The sequence below is a fragment of the Convolutriloba macropyga genome, chromosome 1 (assembly GCF_964194025.1).
Source record: "Convolutriloba macropyga chromosome 1, txConMacr16.3, whole genome shotgun sequence".
In the NCBI taxonomy this organism is placed as follows: Eukaryota; Metazoa; Xenacoelomorpha; order Acoela; family Convolutidae; genus Convolutriloba; species Convolutriloba macropyga.
Window position 1 is genome coordinate 23,062,708 of NC_134468.1, and position 26,739 is coordinate 23,089,446.

Consider the following 26,739-nt stretch of genomic DNA (forward strand, 5'->3'; position numbering starts at 1 on the left):
TTCCTAAGAAAGCTTCATTTGTGTTAAGACAAATGGTAAGACGTCGAATAGGCTCCCTGCTAAAAACATCTTCCTGTTTCCAACTTTGCAAACCAGTAGAAGCCAGAAATGTTTTAGTTATAGTTTCCAAGTAAAGATAGGACGCTGGGCTTGTTAGTAAAGTTCTTTCAATGGCAGAAACGACGTCGTCGTTCAATGTCATTTTTCTCACATACAAATTAGCTTCTATAATTTTTACTTTGTATGATTTTCCAGCATCGTCAGATATTACAACAAAATCATCTATTGATCTTCGAAAGGAAATTCGCAATGTGACTCCACTCAAAAGATGTCGATCACATGTAAAAAAATCTACTGCCACTTTTTCATAAAAAGTACATTCAGCAGATTGTCTAACCAAAGTTTTTCGTCTGTTAACTTCAGCTGTTGCTATCGCTCCAGGATTATCCTCGTACGAATAACCTTGGCAAGCCAACCAAGTAGCCTTTGCGTCTTTGTTGTGAGAAAATTCAGTTTCAATGAAGCTTTTGTGAGCATAATTTCCATTTGCATTTGAAATTTTCAGTCCGTTGGCAGATACTGTACAGTCAGAAAAGAGTGAATGTAAAACATTATTACAAAAGTAAGGAGCGTCTGTTTTGGTTACATCTGCTGCAGCTCCAGCATCATATTTTAAGTCAGCGTCAGAAGCCTGAAATATCTTGCATTTGATTTCCAGGAAGATTTTTTGCAGATCAATAAAATTATTTCTGTCTCCAGCAACCTCAAACTCAAGCATGGGTCCGTTAGGACTGTAAACTGGCCCTACGTTTTGACAAAAGCTCCCATCAAAAGTTACAAGAAGCGCTGGTTTTTCGAATAAATCCAAGGAACTATGTGTTGCCTCTGTTGGTAACATATTACCGATCATCTTTAACTTTGCAAAGAAATCCGACCCAATTCTCTTTGGCTGTTTGTATTTTGAAATGACTACTTTTCTTTTTTTGCTACTTTTTCTCGCTTTTGGACCTGAACGTTTAGATTGTCTACGATTCATTCGTCTTTGTCTCATTCGCAGTGCCAATGAGCCTCCTGTTTGCTTTTTGACTGTATTTGATATCGTGTTTTTCAGCGCTTGCTTTGGAGATTTTTTTTACTGACAACGTCCATTAACTCTGGTACGCTCTGTAACAGAAGTTCTTTTCCAACTCGTTTTGCTGCTGGTAAAATAAATTTTCTTGCAATAGGTAGAGCGATTCTTCCGATACCACTTGCTAAAGCTCCAAAGCCGCTACCTTTTTGCCTATAGTGCCCAGAAAAATAAGGCAATGCAGATGCTTGATTGGTGTAGTATGAATCCATTGCTTTTACTCACCAAATTCTTTAAACTGTAACGTCAAAATGACTTTTCCGGTCCCTGAAAAAGGGACTAATTGACCTGTTTCTGTGCGTAGTTCTATAGAAATTGACTGAATCGTATTTGAAAGAAGTTCTTTGTAGTCCAAATTCGAAAAAACTATTCTTTGTGTTGGTTCAAGCTCGCAGACGCTACCGTTTTTCAATCGTTGTTTTGAATCAATGACTCGTAATAAAGGTGCTTTCGCATCGCCCACGTATTGATACTCAATAATGTTTGTATAAATGAATATCAAATGTTTCCCGGCGCACAGATCAGCTGGAAAGTCACCCATGAAAGCTTTAGTATCATCTTTTTCATCAGTTTATTTGCAATTGTGTCCATTTTATAACCAATGTGTGTTCCTCGTCCATCAGGAGTGCCCTTGAAACCAATAATGCTAGGAATTTCATCGCTTGGAAACGTAATTCTGTCGTATTTTCCAAAGACAATTTCAAATTTACCGGAACTTTTAATTTCTCTGAAAGAAAAATTTGGTAAACCAACAGTTCTTTTAATGGTAGCTAACAACTGTGGCACAGTATCAAAAGTTCCTGGCATGAAAGCTAATCGCTCACCGTTGTATGGACGTGATATGACATTGGCTCCAGAGCTATTCCGTTGATGATCTTCTAAACCACCTAAACTGTAAGAAATTAGGACTCCGTTTGTGATGTGCTCTATTTTTGTTGGAAAAATAATTTCACTCAAAGCTACTCTCCATTCTCCCGACAGTTGTATTTCATCATTGAAAAAATTCTTGAATGAAGCTAATGTGTTTTGATCGAAGATCTCCATCGAAGCGGAGGAGATTACATGAACCGTAAATTCATCTTCAAAACGTTTATTTGCCATTTTGCACAAGCGACTCTCGAACTAATTGGAGTTCGGGTTGATAGAATTTACCCTGAATAATTTCCTTATCCTTATCGATAAGAGAATACGTTGGAGGGTTCAATGTTGGGACAGACGAAATTTCAAAAACCTCGTCTGTAAATGACTGTTTGTAGCCCTTTCCAAACGTCTCTTCTCTTTTCAGTATTCGTACAAGATCACCGACAAAAAATTTTGGTTTTTGAGAATATGTTGTATTCGCAATCAGCGATACCAGTCGCGGAACGTCTTTTTTTGTGACTTTGTTTGGAGCAAGATTGATTGTTCGATTAACTCTAGAATTGATAGTTTTAACAAATGAATCCAGTTTATCTCGATATGAATAGGTCCACTTTTCTTCTAAGTATCTGTATATTATATTTTTTGATGGAACGTATATTTCTTTCAGCAAAAGCAGACTTTTTCTCACTGAACGTACTGTATAAATGAATTCCGCGTTTATTGCAGAGGGCTTTGAAAGCACCGAGGAACTCTGTACCATCATCGACCCAAACTTTTTTAGGTTGCTTATGCTTGATCATCTTTTTGAAAGCCTCTGCAGTTTCTGTAGCATATTTTGTTTTTAGTGGTTCAACTCTGAGATATCTTGACAGACAGTCAACTGCAACAAGAAGGTATTTTACACCACTGTTGTACTTTGCAAGTTTATCAACAAATGCTAGATCTACGGACCAGATCTCATTTAGGTCGTTTACTTTAAGCCTTGGAAATCTGAGGCGACGTGAACAATATTTGGTGAAGGATGGTTTCGCTTCCAAATACATTTTTACTTTTTTCGTTGATATTTTACTCAAATTTTGCAGTCGTTTTGCGTTTCCAAATGACGCATTTCATTTTAAATAGAGGTTATCAAGTTTCTTCACATCATCTATAGAAAGCCCAGTCTTTTCTACTCGTGTCTTCGTCTGTCTTTTTTTTGCTCTCATCGACTTTTGGCTTTGCACTTTTTTCTTTTGTCTCAGATCTTCCTCTTGGTTGTTTTTGTTGCTGTTTCTTTTGTTTTCGAGTTGGTTGTTCTTCCTCTTCTTCGCTGTAAAACTCATCGAGAACTTTTTTTGAATGTGTACTGTAAACCAAGTGGGCTGCTATATCAAGTTCACTCAATATTTTGGAATACTTTTGAACGTCAATTTTTTTGGTAGGTTGTTGTAAATTGTACAAGAAATTTGTCACCTTCACTCCTTGAGGTTCATCTTCAATATGGAGAACATTATTCTCTTCACTAATAGAAACAGTATCGGAATCAAAAATTTTTTTCAGGATTATTGCAGCTCTTTTTGTTTTATTTTCATCCATTAGTTTTAGTTCCAGCATTATTGAGTCAAAGGCTGAGTCTTTCCGTTTTTTCACTACAGGTTCAATTTCACTGTCATCACTAAAAAATGATTCTGTGTTTACATCATCTCGATCACTTGTTCCATCACCGACAATTCTTGTTCTCATGATCAGTCTATCAGTGCTTGTGTCAGCATCTTTTTTTCCACTGCTCTGCTCAAAGTTTGGATTAGATCTTTCTAGGAGCGATAACTGAGTGGCTTTTTGTTGATATATTGGATTATCAAGAATTTCTTCCTTGGTTGGATTTTTTGATATGAACATTCTCTTGGGAATCAAAACGAATTCTTCTGCATGCATTATTTGAGTTTTAAGTAAAGATAGCACGAGAATGCTATTGCCTTGATAAGTTGTGATTTTCTCGTCAAAATAAATCGCTTTTTCTTCAGACTTGTTTCCTTTGATAATAACTGCTGAAATGATACCTCTTGATTTTTTAGTGGCTGTTTGTTGACTGGAACATTGCCATTGATTACAATGAGCAAACACTCACAAAGAATATTTATAAAACTATTTGGTGCTTCTTTGAGGAACTTTCTGAAATTAATATCAGACATCTCGAGCATTTGCTTTAGCATACATAACTCTTTCTCTCTCATCTGTCAAATTAGTTATAACCGCTTTGGAGGAAGGTAGATAAAAAATTGTAGGACCTGGTTGTACAATATTTGAACAATAACGCAAGAAGTCTGAAGTTTTTGGATCCAAAACGATGAGTAAGTAACCAAAGGGTAATTTTGTTGCTAACTCTTAGCTTTCTTTTAAAAAACTTGTGTTGTTCAACTGTTTGCCAATATAGGTGATCTGCTGTATGTCTCTAGGTGATTTGAACAAAATGATGTGAGTTGTATTGAGATCAATTGTTCTTGACCATTTACTCTGTTGGAATAAGTTATGCTTAACGTAAATGACGCTAATATTTCTGTGACGTCCAGCAGTTGCGAGTTTAGAAAACTCTTTGTCGTTGAAAATTTCCTCGCAAGAGTCGTCAAAAACAAGCAGACAGTTTTCCAGCTGTGAAATGAAATCAAAATCCAGAAAACTTTGTGAAAAAAATGTTCAAGTTACGCTCTATAGAGCTGAACTTTGGTTGCTCATGTTGATAGAAGTAGTAAATAGAATTAAATTTTGGGTAAAAAGTGTTTCTCAGTAGCATTTGGAATATGAGCTCAGTTTTACCACAGCATGATGGCCCACAAACAGCCATGAATAGTCTATCTTTTGTTGAAATTATCTTGTTCATAGCTTCGGATTAGAAAGCGCGTAGCCAACTGTGCATGAAAGCAATGAAAACCAAAATGTTGACTCATCACAATCAAGATGAAAAAACACAAGTTTGATCAAGGACACACCAATAAGAAACAGTATTAATACGATTTGAGTAAAATACACTACTTCTGATCGTGGTAGTCTAGAGTTACAAAATTTCCATGAGCGTCTCTCTTGATTTTCTTCATTGAAAACTAAATCATTCAAACCTATTCCAGCGGGAGAATCTATCTGGTCTTCTTTATCACTCATTTGAAAAGACGTTTTGATCAAAAATGAATTAAAACATCAGTTTTTTGTGTTAGTTCATTATTTTGTTAGTAACTCTCTCAACCATAAAAAATTCATATGTAGTATATCTAGAGTCTTTGTCTTCTTTCTTGAAAGTCACTTTGTAGTACGATTGCATGCCACAATCCTTTGCGTAGTAGACAGTTGACTCCACGTTTGCTTTGCTGACTATCTGTTTGATTTCATCAGGGAGACTTTCGTCGTCCAGGCTCACTTGAACTGGGGTTGGCGACTTGTGCAAAGGTAAAGGGGTTAGTTTCAGTCTTCTCATTTTCTCTTGTAAAGACATGGTACATTTGAAAATATTCGAGCAGTGAAAGATATTTCTTCAGCGTCTCAACCTCCGATAAGTTGCAAATAATCTGTTGTTTCCTCAGAATGGATTGCCCACGTGATTCTATTTTTTCCTCTCTGACCAAAGATAGATTTATTTGATTATCATTCGTTATGCAACTGCATACTGTCAAACTTGGAGATAAATTCACTTGAAGAACTGAAGGAGCTACTTTCTCCACTCGACGGCTCATTGGCGGGCAATGTTAGCCAATAGAAATACAACTGCTTTTCTTTTAGCGCAATGTCTTTTCTTTTGTTTCTCAGGCAAGTAAAGAGAGTGTAGAGCACAAGTAAATTGTTTAATTGGGGAAACAATTTCCTCAACTTTAGGGCATGAAAGGGTATCCAAATCTATCACTTCTTTCTGTAAAAGTGTTTGCAGTGATTCAGTTTTCTTTTTCCCTTTAGCATAAAACTTTCCTGAAGGAAATCGAAGTTTAATTGCAATAAAAATTTGAGATATAAACCAGTAAGGATAATTGCCACTATTCCACGACAAACCGTGTAAGAACCTACTAACCCACTGATGAGATTTTTTCTCACTAGCGGATAGTGAGTTGTAAGAAACTGGTGGAAGGAACAAGATTGTGTCTGTGTAGTTGTTTGAGCAAATCGATAACTTCTTAATTATAAAACCCGATTTCTTATGACGAAAACCTTCAAAATCTAAGACAACAACTTCTGGCTTCAACATTCCAGCAAATTAAACAAATTCTTTTTAAAAGTTTTCACGAAGAGGCAAAACATTAATCCAGTCATGTGACCAATGTAGGCGTTTGTGATTGGACAAGGTAAAACGTATGAATATCCAGGGCTTTTCTGACTATGCTCTGCAATAAACCCTGAAGCGTCGTGAAGTATTGCATGTAATCGAATGAATTTATAAGACTTCAGGTAAGTGTCTAGTGAAGAGCTGTCTATACCTATAAGACCACCATATGGTCTCAACTTGAGAACTATTTCCAAGTTAATTTCTGGGTCCAGATAAAGACATGCTGCCAAAAAGTATCTAAATCGTTCACTATATTCAGGATAGTCGACTTTTATTTGTTCGTAAATTTGATGAATGTTTTTCAAATCTACTGTCGCTATGGTTGTCATGCTGATTCTCAAACAGAAAAATAAATAAATGCACAAAAGTTACTTTTATATATGAAAATAATAAAAATGACAAAAATTGACTTTTTTCAAGAAAATTTTTCTATCTTTTATAATAAACGCATTAACTGAGAAGTTTTTTCAAGTCAACAAAAAATCAGTTTTGAGTGCTCTTTCATAGCGCAAAATCCATTTCAGACCATTTTAGGACTCTGGAAATTTTTGAAAAATTTTTTTCAAAAATTCGAAATTTTTATGTTTCGACCCCTATACTACTTAGGTGAAAAAAGTGAAGTCAACAAAAAATCACTTTTGAGTGCTCTTTCATAGCGCAAAATCCATTTCAGACCATTTTAGGACTTTGAAAAACTTTGAAAATTTTTCGAAAAAAAATTTGAAAATTTTTCAAAGTTTTTCAAGTATGCCTCTCATGGTCTCAAAGATAAAAAAATTAAAGTTACTACAACAGGCTATAACCATAGTCTAAGCACTCAGTACTACGCATTCTTTCTTCTGAAATACACATTGAAGCAGCCGGTGTCTGCCATGTTACTGGAGGGCGGGGGGTCCGGACACCCCCCCTACAAGAACTCTCACCACCGAAAAACTGATTTTCTCTTAGTGAAAGCAAGTTTTTTGGTTAAGTTTCGCCAGTCAACTTAACCCAAGAACTTCTCTCAGGCTGGCGAAACTTAACCAAAAAACTTGCTTTCACTAAGAGAAAATCAGTTTTTCGGTGGTGAGAGTTCTTGTAGGGGGTGGGGGGGTCCGGACCCCCCCCCCCCTCCAGTAACATGGCAGATATGAATACTACTCACGTTTGTTTAAGCTAGTCCATCACTGGAACTGTATAATTTCAATTTAAAATATCTTTTCACTAAAAATTGTTGCAAGCACAATTTAAATATTAAGCTAAATTTCTCTCTTAGATTTCTTCTGTGAACTGGCCGAGAACCCCTGTGACTTTTTCCTCGACCTTGTGCAGAGCTATGCACATGAGGCAGGTCTGCCAGACAGTAACTACACAGAGGCACAGGGGCAGCATTTGACCTTTTCTACTCTTTCTCAAAATGACGCTTACGGTCGGGGTCAAACAGAGGGTGACTTGAACAAGCAAGTGAACAACAATGGCAGCAACTTGTCTGTGAATTGTGACGACACCACAGCAGTTATAACAGTACCCAACGGAATCCATAAAGCTAATAAACAAAGTGAGTTGTAATTTTGTGGCAAAAAATTCATTAATAAATTTATCTAATGTCAAGATTGTTACTACTTTCAATTAATTGTAACAAAGATTTCAAATATTAAAGCCCTTTTAGACCGCCCTTTGAATGTCAGCCTCCCTTGATCTTACCTTTCTTAAGCAAAATTCTACTAAAATTGCCAAAATTTTGCCTTAGATGTTTAAGAAGCTCAAATTTTCATAAAGTTCAATAAAAAGAACGTTGCCTAATAGCTTATTCCGAGCGAGCAATTCTTTGGCAATTGAAATAAAATTGAGCTCTTTTTAGAACAAGAGAGTGCCAACAGTCACTGTGAGGAGAATGTGGTTGGTGCTCTGAAACAGACTCTGCAGTCACTGTTCAGTGGAAGTAAAGAAATGAGTGAAATGAGAAGGAAGATAGAGTCAAGTTTCCATTGTGAGAAAGTGGAGGCCAGCAAGGAGTACCAGCCATTTGGAACACAGGTGAGATTTCAAATGCGCAACACAGAGGCAAACGATCAAGTCGACTACTTCACTGCGAACTAAATAATGTTTTCAAAACTAGTTCAGCTAAGGGTGTAGCGTAAAATTCTAACTTTAAATTGTGTAAAAGTAATGTAAAAAAATAATAGGTAAAAATAGAAAAGTAAAGGAAAGAAAGAAGTATTTGTTTTTACTACATTTAAATACTCAAAATTTAAACATTGTAAAAAACGAATACCCAAACTGGCGATGTTTTTATGTTTACGTTCATAAACTACATTTTTTCTTTTAATTTTCACCCCTACTTTCCTAATAATCAATGGTTGAGTCATCTACTCAGCTATTATTGTGCTCCTATTTTTTACTACGACAAAAGATTTTGTTTCGCTTTACATACTTCTGCCTATTATTCAACATATCAATTCTCCATGTGTTAGTTTCATTCGTCACCATTTTTACCGAATCGGTATTTAAAACCAGTTGCTCGCTCAGCAAAGCAATTTAAAATGAACAGAGTCATTGTCAAGCAAAAGCTTCGAATAGGAACTCGATAAACCCATAGAGCCCATTTTTGATAACCGTAGCTTAAATTTGATTTTAATTAGACTCAGTTTGCTGATGTAATGCTTATTGGTTTTAGTACTGGTCTCTTTATCCTCCCATTAAGAAGCAGTAGTAAGCGCATTTACTAACTCCAATCAAAATAACACGTACTTGTGTAATTTATATCCGCACAGTGATAGCTGGGGCTAATATTGGCCTTCTCTTTGTTTTTTTTTTCAATTCAAAGAATCCGAATTGTATTGGGGCGCTGTCTTTTTTTAAAAATCTGTTCGCACATTTTCATGATTTTTGAAGGCAAATTGGAGTAAAGATTTTGGTGTTGCCGAAACAGAAAGTGGGGTGAAAAAGCGAGTGGTTTTGCGGCGTGAAATTTTTTAGCTCTAATTTTAAAGACGAGTGAGAAAACGGTGTTTGAACAAAAATTCGATTTCTAGCTAGTGGTTTTTTGTTCACATGCGACCATTTCACTTTGATTTTTACTTTTTTTCAATTTTTTGACTTGGATTTTTTCTGAATGGTTTTCCATATCCATTCAGAGTTCATTTTAGGCCTAGTTTTTCTGTTTGAACCAAATATCCACTTCTCGCTAGTGGTATATTTGTTCACATGCGGCATTTTGACATTGATTTTTCTGGTTTTTCTTACTTTTTTATCTGTTTTTTTTTAGAAATGGTTTATCCATTTCACTCATAGTCCGTTCTAGGTCTACTTCTTTGTTTAATCTATGAAAATTCTTTGAATTGTTCGTCAGGACTTGTCCGGCTAAGTTTTTCTATTTCGTCGTCGCGATTTTTGTTACGACCATATGACGTCACAACCACTTCAAATCTGCTTTTTGTTCATTCGTTCATGCAATTTCAACTGAAGTGCGAGCGTGACGTCAATTTTTGCTCTTAGTGGAGCTAGTTTTTTTGGTTCATTTGCTTTATTAAATTTTCGGTACCACTTGACTTACCTCACTCACAAAAATGACTTCCTCACTTTGAAATTGACTTTTTTTACTTTAATTCAAAGCGATAAGGTCAAATGGGTGTGTGTCACTCTAAATGAAGTTTATTAGAGAGCAACTAATAGAGGCAGCAAAAACTTATACAGATTTTTAATCAAAATATAACATATTAGTTTTCAATCAAAAGACGATTTTTTTTGGTCTGTCTTTTTTACTGTTTTTTTGAGACTGCAGATCTACAAACCTATTGCGGCTAGTTTCTGGCAATCTGCCAGCTATGTTTTTTTGTTACAAAACAATAGATAAAAATTTGTTGATTTTTGTTTATTTCAATTCTAATCGGGAGTTATGGGGAGTGAATCGTGGCTTTTTTGGTACTGTTTTGAAAATATGGACTTATAGACTGTTTTTTGAAATGACAGAATGCGATCACCAATCATATCTGTAAATTTATAATATCTCACGTTTTTTGAGAAGACATATATGTTTTCGGATTTTGCTTCTAATTTACGGTGACTTTCATGTAGACGGATGGAATGTTTTTTATTCTGTACTGTTTTTCTATTCACATATCTCCAATTATGTGAATCCATTACTGTGTATGAATTTTTGGACCTGAATATAGGTTTAGAACGTTTTTTATGCTTAAAACGCCCGTTTTCAGAGCAATAAATGAACATAATCAAAGCTGAATTTTTCAGTGATTGATTTTGTAATCATATATAAAACCTTGACTTGGGTAGGTTTTCACGAACTCTGAGACTTTTGGTTGAGTTGATCCAAGACTTTATTTGTTGACTCGTTATTAGTTTTTAGTCAGAGGAATCAGTTAATGCTTTTGATATTAGATTGAAAACGTGTGGTTTTCTATTGCATCTGGGAAACTATTAATGCTTTAGTGTTTTAATTTTGAAATCATATTAGGTCTTAGAAACTGCATTGTTGTTTTCCGCTGAATAGGTTGAAAGTTTCTTCAGATAATGATGAAACAGGGAAACATCTAACTTTTCCTACTATTTGATTTTGGGAAAGAACTAAACCCAGAAATAATCTAAATAGATATTTTCTTCTATTGACACTATAGCTGATATCATTCATAATGTTGAGCTGAATATTTTCAAGTTTGTCAGAACTGTCTATACGAGGAACTGCCTTGAAGAAATAATTCATCCCATGAACAAATTGTCGAGTTCTAGGTTAAATTATGTACTGAAAAACTAACCCCATAAAAAACGTAAATCAAAATGAGTATTGTATCATGAATGTTTGTATGTTTTAGATGAGTGTGTTATTCAAACGAGATGTGAAACAATTATACAGAAATCCAGAGTGCCTTTTTGGCCAGGTAAGTACTCAACTCTGGTATATTTTCTCTTCTTCCAATTCTGCAATCTTTTTTGAGTAGCTTTGACTGAGATCTGATGGTGAATGAACTTTACAGCTAGCTTTCTTAACAGTTAGTTTGCGTTTTCTATGCTTTGATGAGCCTAACTTCAGACTTAATAGATCCAAAAACATCTTGCGTTAGTGAATTCCGTTGATCAATTACAAGATTCCTACAGTTCCTAGATTAACGGATGCTCAAAATGATTGAATCAATTAAAGCCCGCATGCCTTTTAAAATTTTTTTATGATCATTGTACGACTGCAAAATTATCTATGACCTTGTTTGATTAATAAAATTCAATATTGAGCAGCGTGGTTACATAGCTTTAAAATCATCTTGCTGTCACTTTGACGCCAAGAATGTCATATTAGTGTCTGTGTGAGGATAGCGATCCAGCATGAGGCAAAGAAAAACGTGACTTGTAAACTATTCGTGGTTGCAATGTCCAAGTAGTTTCCTCATTTCTTAAATTTCTTGTACGTAAATTTATCCAATTAGGTTGTTTGGCCGGTGAAGTTCAAGCGTTTCGCTAGAGTTCTCCTCTCATTCTGCTAAACGACCATTCGTCTAAAATTCTGATATTATGTGGCGCATCTCCAAATTGCTGTTACAATAGCTCGTCACCCAAAAAATTATTGTTTTGCTCCCCTCTGAAAAGGTTATATTTTTTTCATACTATTGTTCCTAGTATAATACATCAACAGCCATACATGTAACAATTTTTCAGGAAAGTTTTAGCTGTAGGCTGTAAATACGAGCTTTACAAAGCTCGTAATTACTAAAAATGCAACAAGAACAAGTTTTTGGTTGATCTTTACATTATATGCATTACTGTACACATATTTTTTTCAACCGGGGTGGAGGGGGGGGGGGGCGCTAGCGGAAAAGAACCGACATACGTGACCGAAACAGCATGAATTTCATCATATGTATTTGCAGCTAAATATAACCATTTTCAATTGTTTCTAGCATGTAAATAGCCAAAAATATTATTGCTTGAAAATTAAACTGCTAAACATCTACTTACCCCAAAATGAGTATTGTGAGAGAAATTTTTGAAAATAATCACGATTTCAGCTTTCTTTCATTTCGGTCTGATTGACATTATCGTAGTTATTAATTGCTTTCGAACGAAACATGAAGTAATTAATGTGAATGTGTCTGCTCTTATGCAAAATTTTGCCTTACTGTTTTCTTCTAGAAAATTGTTTCGATTTCAATTCTTGAGTGGTTTTTGCAGGCGTGACTTCTTGATTTTATGCAAGTCCAATGTGGCTCTTGTTGGAAAATTAAGTCTGCGCTGCGCAAAAAAAACCGGTATATACAGGACGGATACCCCAGTGTTAAGTGCTGCAGTCTAGGACGCAGGAGGTCGGGAGTTCAAATCAATCATTTGTCTGAATTTTTGAACCCATAAAAAAGTTTTCTTTGTACAGCGATAGACAGCATTAGTACAGTAGTTGTACAGCATTATCGCCTGTCGTTCGAGAGCAATTCGTCTGGTCCGACGTTAGTCGGTTTATGTTTATATTCTTCAACCATGGACACGAGTGACTTATGGACAAGTGTAACTATGAGCGTAAAAAAGTGAAAAACTTTCGTCACTGTTGTCCACACTCCTTCCAAAAAGGCATGGTGAAAAAGTGTGACAGATACCACGATACTCTGAGCCAAATTGAACTAAATTTGCTTAATGACACAAATCTGAATTTTAAAACATGGTCGTGAAAAGAGTGACTCACTCGAATATATTTACTCAAGAAAAAGTGAATTTTCCACGTTATTTAGCTTCTTTTCTCCCTGTGTCCACTTACCTGTATCCAGACTCTCGTGCGTTGACTTATGATATGCAGACGATGCAATTTTGAACGCACGTCGCCCTCCTGATGCGTTCATTTCTGTCTGAACATATCGACTTTCGGCATGGGACCTCAGCCTGGGTGGGATTGCATGTATGAGGATTGCTTGCTAATCCCAGATAATTAACTCGGCCCTCAAATGTACCAATTCGAACCTAACAACGTAACCTAAAAAGACAGCCTTTTTTGTACTAGGTGATAATAGCGACTCTGTTGTCTCTGCTGTTTGGTGCCCTGTATTGGCAGAGTGAACTGAGTCCGGACAGAGGATTCCAGAACAGACACGGCCTCTTCTTCTTCCTCTCTCTGTCCCTGATGATGATGAACCTAGCACACATAGAGTTATTCATCAGCCAACAAAAGCTATTCTTGTGAGTACCCCAGTCAACTTCCAATGGCTACCTCTCTTTCAAGAATCTTGCAAACATTTTGCAAGACATTACATAGTGTTGAACTATTTTATTCCAAGGTCATATGGGAAAACATATGGGTGTATGATTTATCACGTTAAACGAAAAACATGTTATATTAAAAGAAGACGTCATTTGTTTTGCGAGAAGTACAACTTTATTCTATGTCTTTATCAACTATCTTACGTTCATCAATGGCTAATCTCGCAAATATTGCGACATGTTGTCAAAAATTAATGAATTTCCCAATTTTATTCAAAAACTGCTGCTCGCTTTGTGGGTACCTGTTTGGAAATTTTATTGCACAGTATACTTTGAGTTTGCAGACCCAGACCGCATTTTGTTATCGTGTATCGAAATCGGAATATTTGCGGTTATTTGACATCTTATGAAGGACTTATTGTTATGATCACCATGTATTGTGTTTTTTCAGTCACGAATACGCCAATGGCTTCTTCTACATGTTGCCCTACTTCTTGTCCAACGTGCTGTTTGACCTTCTGACCTTGAGAGTGGTGCCAGCTATGATCATGGGCATCACACTCACATACACTGTCGGTTAGCACTCACAATCTATTGGAACTAGTGCGCACATTGTTTTTTTCTCTAGTCCTTAGTTTTTTCAGTTCTCAGGGTTGTTATTTGGCACATGTTCAGCTGTGTATTTTTTAATTCTTTGTCAATATTTTTGTTCGGTAGCTACGATGTTATGAAATCACGATTACTTCGAATTTGCTTTTGTTCATTCATTCATTCAATCATTTAATTTCTTTGAGTGAAATGTGTACATGACGTCCTTTTTCAGTCTCCGTGGAGCGAGTTTGTTGTTCATTTGCCTGATTGAATTTTTGTTCACACGTGACTTACAACACTGTCAAAAATGACTTTCTTACTATCAAATTAAATTTTTCCTTAATTCAGGAAGATAATGCTAAGTGACGGTTTATCACTCTAATTGAAGGTTATTTCAGAGCAACTAATAGAAACAGCATTAAATTAGGCAGATTCGTAATCAAAAATAACAACTCAGCAATTAATAAACGTAATAGAAATTTCTATTTTTCGGTTTTTAGTATCTTTTTGAGACTGCAGGTTTACAAACCTATCGCGGCTATTTTCTGGCAATCTGCAAGCTATGTTCATCAAAAGCCTTCATTAAATTGTGGCACTGTTATATGTTTTGGCAGCTTTCTTGGAGCTCCATTGTTTGATTGAAAAGTTAATTAGCCCGTCTTTTTAATTATTTGCATTGTCGAAAAAAGTTGACTGAGTATTTTCTAATTGAACCCTGGATGTGATTGGTTCCATAGGTCTCCGATCAGATTTTGAGCACCTGTTGTTCTTTCTGCTGATGTTGATCCTGTTGGCTGTGAGTGGCTGTGGGGTGTCCTACCTGACGACGTCCCTCCTCAAGACATTCTACATCTCACACATCTCAGTCATTCTCGTATTCGTTGTCATGATGGTAAGGAAAAATAAAACCGACACTGAAGAGAATTTTAAAAAGGCAATTATGTCTTGATCTGATCAACCACAATAATTTGAATTGAACAGAAAAATTTCTATTTTGTTAGAAACGTGCTCTGAACGTGCAATAATTATATTGCATTGAGGATTATCCAAAAGCGTGAAAAGCGATCCAATATCGTAAAGAAAACAACTTACTCGTGGTCCTGTTAAGATCCAAGACCATTCTTTTGGTTCGATTCTGTCAGGCTCTCCGCTGATATTTTCGCAAAAAAATGAAAATCTTCTTACCGAAAAGAACGTTTTATTAAGCCCTGAGGTGACTGTTTTGAGAATCTGCATGTTTCAGGTGTTTGCGGGTCTGATAATCAACCTGAAGACGTTGCCAGAGTGGGTGGAGTTCCTAAAGTACATCAGTCTAGTCTACTACGGAGTATCTGTGAGTAAATTAACTTCTTCATTGTTATTCCAACCCTCAAAATTTATGAAGGCGCTGGTAACCTGAGGCAAGCACTTCTTTTTTGGTGAGCTAATTTTGGCCGATTGGTGTCTTTTGCGGAGATGTAAAAGTGGTGTCACTGAGAAGCTCTTCAAAAATCAAATTATTTCCTGAATTTTTTTCCCCAATTACCGATTAATTGTTTGAAAGACAATGAAGATTCGCAGCAATTATTTGGGAAATATTGGTCGTTTTAAAGCAATTTTTTTTCTCAGCGAAATATTCACTTACGAAATATTCAACCAACTTTTCAGTTCAATGGTTTTTTTCTAACCAGATCATTAAGTCGCTTTGCACTTCTTTTTAGCTTGACGTGGAAATTTTGGGAGATCCTAGATTTACACTTTAATTGCCTCCCTCACTCAGTGAGGCTCGCCTACTTGAAACGAGCTATTATCAAAGCCAATCCATGGCCAGTCGTTAGAGAGCATTTCTTTCAGCCTTCAGGCTGTCGTGTTTAATTCTTTTTTTCAATCGCTTCTGAAAGTTAAGCTTCTTCTAACTGCACTGTGACAACAGAATGCTCGCATTGCATTTTTACTGCGTATGTTTACTGCGTACATTTTATCTCACAGCTAGGACGTCGAAAATTTAACGGCATAGCCATCTACATGAACAATTCATACACAAATATAACCAAAAATTGTGATATTTTAATTTTTGGCTGATCACATATCTTTTTAATTATGGGCATCACGTAACTGAAGTTCTTGATAATTTTTCTCATATTTCTCGAATTTTGCCTTGATGTGATATTTTTTAGGGTCTATCAGTGAACGAGTTCCACGGCCTTCAGTTCTGTGGGAGGACCTCCATCAATGATGCATGTCCTGGGATGGAGATGGCTCTCTCAGAGGCACAGTTTGTGGACTCAGGCAGTGGAGATACATTTGACAGAGCAATGATGTCATTTATGAGCAATCCAGACACTGCTGCCAAATTTTTCTCCAAACAACTCGATATTTGGTAAGATATATCAAATGCTAAAACTGTTAAATATCTGAAACGGAAGGCTTTCTGTTTGCTGAAAAATATTTTGACGCAACCAGAAATTTTACATCATGTAGAAAATGACCAAACTTTCATCGAGATAGCTTTACTTGTATCAGTTTTTAGCAAGTAAATGATTTATAAAAATTACAACATCAAGCTTGTGGGATTTAATGTCTTCATCACAGTATGACGACTTTAGGAAATCTTAGAAAGAATTTAAGCAACTAATTTCCACTGATCGGACATTTATCCGCTGAGATACTATTTTTATCGGAATCAAAAACAACCGAGCCAAAAATAAGCGAGCACGCAGATAAGAACTGAGTGAGTGAGCCCAAAAAACCGGGAATTTAATATGTAGTAGTGCTACATACAATACAACGCTCATATGTTTTTATTACTATCTGATGCAATACTACCGTGTTGTTGCCATATTGTACGTTGAAATAGTGAATCAACCAATCAGACTATGTTCAATCAGACAAACTGCAAAAAGTATAAACCATCAATATAAAAAACAGTAAATTTTTAGAGGAAGTTGTAGTTTTTTTCCATCTCTGCGAGGTTACAATCCACTGGCTGGGAATTCAAGCCCAGCAGCAGACACATAGCCGTAAATAACACTAAACTCAGCTAAGCGCGGCGGCTAAATGCTTAGCGATGTGGCTGAAGCAGTATGAGCTAAAACTTAGTTTAATTTCCTACATCATTAGTCCATACAAGTATGCGCTATACGTGATGAGTGTAACTAAGTACTCATATTCAATACATTATCTCATTATCTGGTGTTTGAGTTTTTTCTCTTGTCATTAAATTTGGACGTGAGATAGTTCGATGATAAAGAGTTTTGAGAATTTTGCAATTTGCCACCTGAGTTTTTGCGAGAAAACAAGCAAGATCAATTTTTCTGCTCAACTTATCATCGAGCAAGTGTTATTGTTCCCGTATGGCATCCAAGAAGATTTCATGTTCTTGAAACGCACCATTTTTTATGCGTAGTTTCTCTGAGTAACTCTTATCATCGGAAAGTGACCCGGGGATATGACATTGGATGCGGCCGCGTGTCGTGATTTGGATAATTCACAGAACAGGGCTGGCATTCGTTGTTGTAAAGTTGTTTATTACTGCTCTCAAACGAGCAGTAATACTCCCGAACCCCTCCCCAACACCCCCTCTCGTTTCACCCCCCTCCCCCCAATCCCACTTCTGCACAACGGTCAGGTCATAAGGGCACCGTGTAGCTAAAAAACGCCCTCCAACCGTTGCCCCCTCGCTGTTGCCCCCACCCCCTGGTGAACCCCCAGCCGCGCTCACCTCACGCTCATTCAATTAAACTAAAGCTAGACTCACTAAACCGTGGCTAGCTACTGTCGAAGCCAACCGCTCACCGGCTGTTTGAGAGCAATTCGCGCGACGTTAGTCGGTTACGTTAATTTTATGGTAGAGCTACTTACATTTATCCGCCCAAACTACATTTATCCGGCTTAAAAATTGGCAGAATTTTGACGGAAGTAAAATCTGCACTATGTGTTTCACCCATATTTTAAAGTGTGAAAATTACTTACAATTGTGGGCAAATTCTCCCTTTGCAATTCAGTACTAGCTGTAGAGAGAAATAAATTTATTTCATCGCCCAAATCTGATCTCTTGTCAGTTCATTTGAACTTTGAAAAATTACATTGAACATTTTATGAATTTTTTATTGAGCAACTCTGACTACATTAGAGGTTGACGCTGACCTAAATCAATCATAATGTGATTTTAGGGGACCTGTGGGATCGTAGAAAATAGTTTTATATAGTAACAAGACAATATCCTTGAGCTGCCCTCAGAATTTCCAAAACGTTGATAATCAGGAGTTTGCGTCTGTTTTGGTTCACTACTCCCGTGTATGGTCCAAGTTTTTATGTGGTCTGATCAAAGTCAAATTGCGCATCTCTTCCTGGGGAAACAGATGAACGACAAATTTTCTTATTTGCACCCCTGCAATAAATTTTTTTCAACCCCATCAAAAAATAAAAACTTTAGTAAAAACCAAATTTTTCTATATATTTAAAAATACCAATGAAATAAAATCAAACTGCTTTTCGTTTGACTTCATGGGTTTATTGACCAAACCAAAATTTTATTTAGTGTGGCAGGCGAAGCTGGTTTGGATATTCAGGGCATTGACTACAAGAATGTGAACAAGTGGTTCTACGCGTTCATGACCCTTGTGGGGGCGCTCATTGCTTACACACTCACATTCTTCAGGCTTTACTTCTCAAACAGAAGATAACAACCAACTAACAGTGGGGGAGAATACATCACACATAGCCAATTGGATGACCTCTTTAGACAGTTGCAGATATAATCGAACTCCTCCTTGAAGCCACTAAACTTGATCGTTGCCAAATAGTGAAACTAATTTACAATCAACGATAGATTCTTCTATTTGTTACCTTATGCAAATCTATGTGACATGTGTCAGGTCTCTGATATCTTTGACCAAACTAAGGGAAACTGTTTTATGTTTGACGTGCTTGACAGAATAATGATGAATTGGGCATTTTTGAAACTAATTTGTATAGTAAAGAAATTTATGTTTGTAGACTTAAAATTCGTTTCGGTAGTTTAGAACCTCCGAGATGGGTATTCGAACCATGGTCAAATTAATTTGTCATTTCGACATGATGTTGCTGTCTTTTTGCTTTTTCAGAGAACGAATGACTGAACTATTAATGCTACGAACTATGAGTTTTATGCCACCTTTAGAGTTTAAAGAATAAAAAACTAACAACAGGCACTGGTCCAGAACGATACGTTTAAAAATTGTTTTAAAATGTTTGCCAGGTTTCACTTTTATTTTAACCTTACAAACAAGGGAAAAAGAGTTTACCTAACTACTCCACTATCAATTATGGGAGAAGGCACCGCAAGAGCGTAATATTGAGAAAACCGAATGAAATCACATTTATAAAACCATTTTTTTTGTTCAATGGCTGTAAACGAAACACGTTTTTGTAAAGAAGATTTTTAATAGCCGCCGTCAGCCTCTCAGCGGCTATTATTTAGGCGCTCTCCCTTTTTTACAATTGAAAGAATTTGAATTATATTGGGGCGTTGAATTTTTTTTAAGATCTGTTCACACGTTTTCATGATTTTTGAACTCAAATTGGCTTAGTGATTTTGGTCACAACTAAACAGGAAAAGGAGCCAAAAAGCGACTGGTTTTTCAGCGTAAAATTTTGTTACTCTAATTTTAAAGTAGAGTGAGAAAACGGTGTTTGAACAAAAATCCGCTTTCTCGCTACTGATGTTTTGTTCACATGCAGCAATTTCATTTTGATGTTTACTGTTTTTTCAATTTTTTGGATCGGATTTTTTTCTTAAAGTTTTCCCAATCCCTTCACTGTTCATTCTAGGCCTAGTTTTTTTTGTTTGAACCAAATTTTCCTTTCTTGCTAGTGATTTTTGTTCGCATGCGGTATTTTGACTTTGATTTTCTGCTTTTTATCTGATTTATTTTGGAAATGGTTTTCCCAATTCACTCATAGTCCATTATTAGTCTATTTTTTGTTTAGTCAATGAAAATTCTTTGATTTGTACGCCAGGACTTGTCCTGCTATGTTTTTTAATTGGCTTTACCTTTTATTCATGTTTTTCGTTTTACATAAGTCACGATTTTCACGCTTGACTTACTTCACCCACTATTTCAATTGAATGGATTTTAAATTTTTTTCACGTATTGAATTACGCAATGTCGTGATTACAGTCAATGTCAAAAAATCAAAATAAAAAGAGACGGGATAAACCGATAAAGCTCGGTCATTAAGTCAATTAGGATTAGGTTATCAAAGTTCCTTAGAGTTTTTGTTAGCTCACATTGGTATTAAGCTTATAATCTTTCAGTTTAGAAGCTGTTTTAAGAACAGTTTAGAACACTTTTTGACACTGGAAAACAGAGAAAAATTCGTTTAATGTTTCTTCTATTTTTCGTTTTCTGTTTCAATCCCGAAATGAATTAAGCACGTAAACGGCGGCTATTTTCCGGCAATCTGCCGGCTATGTTACTAAACAATTTGGTCAGAATTCACAACTTATCTAGAATGAATAATTTTATGAATAATTTAACAGCTTTTTGTATAGTTAAACGATTTTTGAGCGTATTGGTGTTCGCTCTTTTTTTTACTTAACTAAATTTTCACAAAATGTTTTCATTTTCAAATGGGACTGAGTTGCGTAAATGTTTTTTTTGTTTATGGTTTTTGATGCAAATTATGTACAGATTTTAACTGAAATAAGACGGCTCGCAAGAAGCTGCGCGAAGCACAGAATGATCCACCATGCGTCTCAAATTTGTGAAAACTGCTTTTGTTCAAAGACGGAGAGCTTTTTGAATATCTTTTTTTTGGATTCTAAATTTGAAACATTTTTTTCTCGTATTAACCTTGAGTACAACTATTTTATTTTTTTAAAAACAAAAGTTATACTTATGCGCTGAAATAGTTTTACCAGATGAAAAACCAACGTCATATATTTTGCAAATAAATAAGATTTTCTCGCAAAAGTTACAGATAAAAAAGATCAAAGTTTAAAATTTTTTTAACGAAAAAAAATCAGAAAGTAGAGCCGAAATATATGTCAAGTTCTGTCTTTTTAGCAAAATGTTAACACAAATAATTTTAATTCATTTGATCTTTTTTTGAAAGATTTTAAACATTTGTATTTTAAAATAAACCAAACAAATAATTTTTTCTTTCTTCTCATTATTTACGTTTCAAATCAAAGAAAAAATTTGATTTTATAAAAAAAATTATTGACTGAAAAACTGGCGTTTTAATAGATCAATTGTCTCAGGCAGGATGCTTTTCGTATTTGATGGCTTCATGCTTCAATTGAATTTTGATCAGTTGGAGAAACTTCAAAAGACAACCAAGTATCAGCTCAGAAGAACAGAGTGTTGTTGGAAAATAAAGTTTTTCTTCGTTTTTTCTCATCACTTAATTTTGTTTATTTTTACAAAGTTCTCATGAGTGACCAATTACAATAACCGAACAATGAAAACTTCATTTACCCGGAGAATTTTGTTTCCAAAAGTATTTTGGTCTAATAAAAAAATAAAACTTCACTACAATAAAAACAATCAATTTTTTATTTGTTTCGAATAAACTGAAAAATAACTCAAATGGAAATTCCGTTAAATCAGTCTTGAGGACATTTGTGCTGCTAATTAATAGGAAATTAACTAAACAACGATTGATTCGAAGAAATTTTATGTCTCTAAATTGAAATTTAAAAAAAATGGGGAAAATATTTTTCTGCTCTCGAGTCTATACTATAGGGATGATTTTGGATATCCATATTTTTGTCTTACTTTTTTATTGATCCTAAAAGAATGACCTAACTACTTTAAATGTCAAAATGAGCGCCCCAAAAATGGGACACACAGTCAGTTACAAGCTACATTATTGCCAGAAAAAAATGAGTTTTTATTTCGTCAAAAAATCTTTCGATTTGAGTCTTTTACATCTATATATTAATTCTAACTCGAATGCTATGTCACCATGTTTAAGCTCCTAATCTTCACATGTTTTAGCGTCCCTTGAACATGCAGCCTAGCGTTTTGCATGCATTTTGAGCGCTGCGAGGTGGATTCGAACCGGGGTCTGTTGAGTTCGATCAGGGTATAAAAACTTTCGCAAACCACTAGGCTAAATCCCTTGCTGTTATCCATCAATTAGTTCAACTTGGACAGAGAGCCACTGAACACCATGCGCCACATCGTTTTGCATGCATGCTTGCTATTGCCAGAATAGCCTTTGACCGAAAAGCTACCTATGCCGTAAAGGTCAATGACTGATTAGCCGTGGATGCAAAAATAGGTCATTGACCGAAAAACTGCCAATGTCCGAAAAGCTGCCCGTGCCAAAAAGGTCATTGACCGAAAAACTGCGGATGCAAAAATAGGTCTATGACCTAAAAGCTACCTATGCCTTAAAGGTCAATGAATGATTAGCCGTGGATGAAAAAATAGGTCATTGACCAAAAAGCTACACAAGTCCGAAAACCTGCCTGAGCCAAAAAGGTCAACGATCGAAAAACTGGGGATGCAAAAATAGGAGGTCAATGACTGAAAACCTGCTTATAAAAATTTATTCCATCACAGAAAAATTTGTCACACGAAAACAGTCTTTGAATGACATTTGCGATGCATCACAGATGTTGACAGAATAAAGATTCTTTAAGTAAAAGTCCGAAATGAAATCGAAGATGAAAAGTTGTCCATTTAAATGATAAAAAATGATAAAGAAATTTGAATTACCTAGATAGAAGTAAATAGAAGTGGAACACGGTCAAGATTTTGTGTAGTTTTTAAATTCTCAACAAAGATTGTTGCGATTTTTTTCTCTTTCTTTTGTCTTTTGCTGTATCTTTTCTCTTTCGTTTTTCTTTTTCTTTCGGTATCTCTTTTCTCTTTCGCTCTTTTTTCTCCCTCTCTCTCGTTTTCCTTTCTTTCTTTTCTGTGCTCCTTTTCTGTCTTTTCTCTCTTTTGTCTTTTTCTTTTCCATCTTTCTTTTCTCTATTTCTCTCTTTGTTTTCTGTTCTTTTTATCTGTCTTTCTTCTTCTCATTCTTTTTCTCTATGTTCCTGTTCCGCTTGTTTTTAGTTTCTCGTATCTTTGTCCTTTCTGCTCTTCTATTTTGCTTTTCTCACTCTTTTCAGTCGTTTGTTTCTCTGTTGCTTTTTTTTCTGTCTTTCTTTTCTCTCTTGCTTCTCTTTTGTTTTTCTTTTCTGTATTTTTCTCTCTTGTTTGTTTCTTTTCTCTATCTATTCCCTTTTTTTCTGTTTTATTTTGTCTGTCCGTTCTCTTTCATTTGTATCTTTCCTTTATCTCTTTCTTTTCTCTTGTTTTTCTGTATTTCCTGTCTGTCTTTTCGTTTGTCTTTCGTCTTTTCTCTATTTCGTTTCTCTGTCTTTTCTCTCTTTTCCAGTCTTTTTTCTCTTTCTTTTGTCTGTTTCTCTTCTTTTTCTTATTCTTTTTTCTCTTTGTCCCTCTCCCGCTTCTCTTTATTTGCTCGCATCTTTTTTCCTTTCTGTTTTTCTTTTTTGCTTTTCTCTTTTCTTTCTGTCGTGCTTTTTTCCGTCTTTCCTCTCTTGCTTTTTTCTTTCGTTTTTCTTGTTCTTTCTGTGCTTCTTCTTTCGCTCTTTCTTTTCTCTCCGTCTCTTTGGCTTTTCATTCTTTCTTTTCTGTATTCCTTTTCTGTCTTTTCTCTCTTTTGTCTTTTTTACTATCTTTCTTTTCTCTCTTTCTCTCTCTCTCTCTATCTTTCTTTTCTGTTTTTTATCTGTCTTTCTTTTTCTGATTCTTTTTTCTTTTTGTTCCTCTTCCGCTTCCCTTTAGTTTCTCGCATCTTTTTTCCTATGTTTTTCTTCTCTGTTGCTTTTCTCCCTTTCTGTCGTTCCTTTCTCTGTTTTTTTTTCTGTCTTTCTTTTCTCGCTTGCTTTTCTCTTTCTTTTCTGTCTTTTTCTCCCCTCTGTTTCTTTCTTATCTTTCTATTTGTTTTTTTTTGTTTTCGTCTGTCTGTCTATTCTCTTCTTTCGATTATCTCTTTCTTTTCTTCTTCTTTTCTGTTTTTTCTGTCTGTCTTTTTTGTCGTTCTTTTCCCTTTCTTTTGTTTTTTCTCTTCCGTCTTTCTTTTTTCGCTTTCTTTTCTGACTTTCGTTCCTGTCTTTCTTTTCTCCCTTCTGTTCCTTTCTTTTCTTTTTCTATTCGCTTTTCTTTTTTCTTCTGTCTGTCTGTTCTCTTCTTTCTTTTCTCTTTTTCGTTCATCTCTTGCTTTCCTCTCACTTTTTTGTTTTTCCTGTCTGTCTTTTCTGTCTTTGGTTTGTCTTTCTTTCTTCCTCCTCTTTGTTTCTGTTCTTCTTTTCTGGTCTTCTTTTTCTTTTCTCTTTTTCTTTTTCTTTCCTGTCTTTTCGTTTGTTTTTGTCTTTCGTTTCTTTGTCTTTTCTTTCTTGTTCAGACTTTTTTCTCCTTCTTTTGTCTATTTTTTCTCATTCTTTTTTCTCTTTGTTCCTCCTCCGCTTCTCTTTAGTTTCTCGTATCTTTGCCTCTCTATTTTCTCTTTTTCTTTTCTCCTTTTCTGTCGTTCCTTTTTTTCTTTCGCCCCTTTTTTTGTTTTTCTTTTCTCTCTTGCTTTTCTATTTCTTTTCTGTCTTTTTCTCCCTTCTGTTTCGTTCTTTTCTCTTTCTATTCGTTTTTGTTCTGTTTTTTCTGTCTATTCTCTTCTCTCTTTCCTTTCTTTCGATTATCTCTTGCTTTTCTCTATAACTTTTTTTTCTCTTTTCTGTTTTTCCCGTCTGTCGTTTTTGTCTTCTTTTTTTTCGTTCGTCTGCCTTTCCTGTCTTTCGTTTGTCTTTCTTTATTCTCTTTCCTCTTTTTTTCTGTCCTTCTTTTCTGCCTTTTTTTCGTTTCTTTCTTTTCTCTCTTGCTTTTCTCTTTTTTTTCTCTCTTTCTTTTCTGTCTTTAGTCTTATTTTTCTGTTCTTCTTTTCTGCTTTTTTTCTCTACCGTTTTTTCTTTTCTCTCTTTTCATTTCTGTCTGTTCTTTCTTTCGTTTCCGATTTTTCTTTCTTTTATCTGTCTTTTTTCTTTTTTTTTCTATTGTCCCTTTCTTTTCTGTTTTTCTTTTTTCTTTCAATTTTTTCTCCTTCTTTTCTCTGCCTTTTTTCTCCTCCTGTTCTCTTTCGCGTTTCTTTTGGTTTTTTTTCTGTATATCTTTTCTTTCTTTCCTTCTTTCTTTTTTCTGTATCTTTTCTATCTTTCGCTCTCCCCCTTTCTCTTTAATTTTTATTTCTGTCTTCTCTTGTTTGTCTTTTTCTTTTCCGTTTTTCTTTCTTTTCGGTTCTTTTTTCTGTCTTTCTTTTTCTCATTATTTTTTCTCTTTCGTTCTTTTTTTAACTACTCTTTAGTTTCTCATTTCTTTTTCCCCTCTTTTCGTTGCTTTTTTCTCTTTTGTCATTCTTTTGTCGCTTCTTTTTCTTTCTTTTCTCCTTCGATTCTTTTTTTTCCAGTTTTCTTCTGTCTGTCTTTTCTCTTCTATCTTTTCTCTTTCGTTTATCTCTTGCTTTTCTGTCTTGCTTCTCTCTTTTCAGTATTTCCTGTCTGTCTTTCTTTTGTCTTTGTTTTGTCTTTTTCTTTTCTGTCATTCTTTTTTCACTTTCTTTTCTCTTCAATTTTCTGCTTTTATGATCTCTTTTGCCGTCTTTTGTTCTTCGCTCTCGTTTCTCTCTTCAGTTTCTCGCTCTGTCTCATTTTTCTCCCTTCTCTTTCGCTTCTCTCTTTCTTTTGTTTTTCGTTTCTTTCTTTCTTTTTCTCTCTCTTTTTTTCTGTCCTTCCTTTCTGCTTTTCCTTTTTTCGTTTCTTTCTTTTCTCTCTTGCTTTTGTCTTTCTTTTCCGTCTTTCGTCTCTTTTTTGTTCTCTTTTTTCTCCTTTTCTGCCCTTCTTTTATCTCTCTTTTTTTCTCACTCTCACATCTCTTTTTCTATTTTTTGTGCCTTCTGCTTTTTCTTTCCTCGCTTTCTTTTCTCTACTTTTTTCTGCCTTTTTCATTCTTTTTGCCCTCTTTTGTTCTTCTCTCTCGGTTCTCGCTTCAGATTTTTGTTCTTCCTCATTTTTTTCTCTTCTCTCGACTGTCTTTTTCTTTTCTGTCTTTCGTTGCTGTCGTTTTTTTGCTTTCTCTTTTTTCCTGTCCTTTTATGCCTTTCTTTTCTTTCGTTTCTTTCTTTTCTCTTGCTTTTCTCTCATTTTGGCTTTTCTTTTTTTACTGTCTTTTGTCTCTTTTCTCTGTTCTCTTTTTTCTTCTGCCTTTCTTTTACCTGTTTCTTCTTTTCTTCTCGCTTTCATTTTAGTTTTTTTTCTGCCTTTCTTCTGCTTTTTTTTCTTGGTTTTCTCTGATTTATCTTTCATTTTTCTCTTTTCTCCAAATTGTTTCTTTTTCTCTTTCGTTTCTGTCCTTTTTCTCCATTTGTATCTTGCTTTTCTCTTCGTTTTCTCCTTTTCTGATTTGCTGTTCTCGCTTTGTTTTCTCTACCTTCTTTGTACTTTTTAGTTTCTGTCTCCTCTCCTTTCTGTTCTTTTTCTGTCTTTTTCCTCTCCTCTCTTTTTCCTTTCTCGTTCTTTTCTGTCTCTCTTCTCTTTCGCATCTTTGTTTCTTTGCTTTTTCTTTTCTGTCTTTCTCTTGATCTCTTTCTTTTCTCTTCTATTCTTTTCTCTTTTGTTTCTTTTCTCTTTTGTTTCTTCTCTTTTCTGTTCTTCTTTCTGCCTTTCTTCTCTCTTTTGTTT

The 26,739-nt window shown here is 35.3% G+C and overlaps 2 protein-coding genes across 5 annotated transcripts in view; one reads left to right on the top strand and one right to left on the bottom strand.

The window, feature by feature from the left end:
• Positions 1 to 19,015, top strand: part of LOC142336675 (broad substrate specificity ATP-binding cassette transporter ABCG2-like) — a 68,257-nt gene extending 49,242 nt beyond the window's left edge. For all 4 annotated transcript variants that reach the window (XM_075385587.1, XM_075385594.1, XM_075385608.1 and 1 more), the window contains 9 exons: positions 7,528 to 7,809; positions 8,113 to 8,288; positions 11,081 to 11,146; positions 13,243 to 13,418; positions 13,891 to 14,015; positions 14,768 to 14,922; positions 15,274 to 15,363; positions 16,187 to 16,389; positions 18,550 to 19,015. In XM_075385587.1, coding sequence (XP_075241702.1) covers positions 7,528 to 7,809; positions 8,113 to 8,288; positions 11,081 to 11,146; positions 13,243 to 13,418; positions 13,891 to 14,015; positions 14,768 to 14,922; positions 15,274 to 15,363; positions 16,187 to 16,389; positions 18,550 to 18,694 — 1,418 coding nt within the window. In that variant the 3' untranslated portion in view covers positions 18,695 to 19,015. The remainder of the gene's footprint in view (positions 1 to 7,527; positions 7,810 to 8,112; positions 8,289 to 11,080; positions 11,147 to 13,242; positions 13,419 to 13,890; positions 14,016 to 14,767; positions 14,923 to 15,273; positions 15,364 to 16,186; positions 16,390 to 18,549) is intronic.
• Positions 19,016 to 20,488: 1,473 nt separating this feature from the next.
• LOC142335980 (uncharacterized) lies at positions 20,489 to 26,301 on the bottom strand. The gene is made up of 3 exons (XM_075384446.1): positions 26,158 to 26,301; positions 24,858 to 24,918; positions 20,489 to 20,499 (listed from the first exon to the last, which is right to left on the bottom strand). The coding sequence occupies exons 1-3, from the start codon at positions 26,299 to 26,301 to the stop codon at positions 20,489 to 20,491; spliced, it is 216 nt and encodes a 71-aa protein (XP_075240561.1).
• Positions 26,302 to 26,739: the final 438 nt, after the last annotated feature.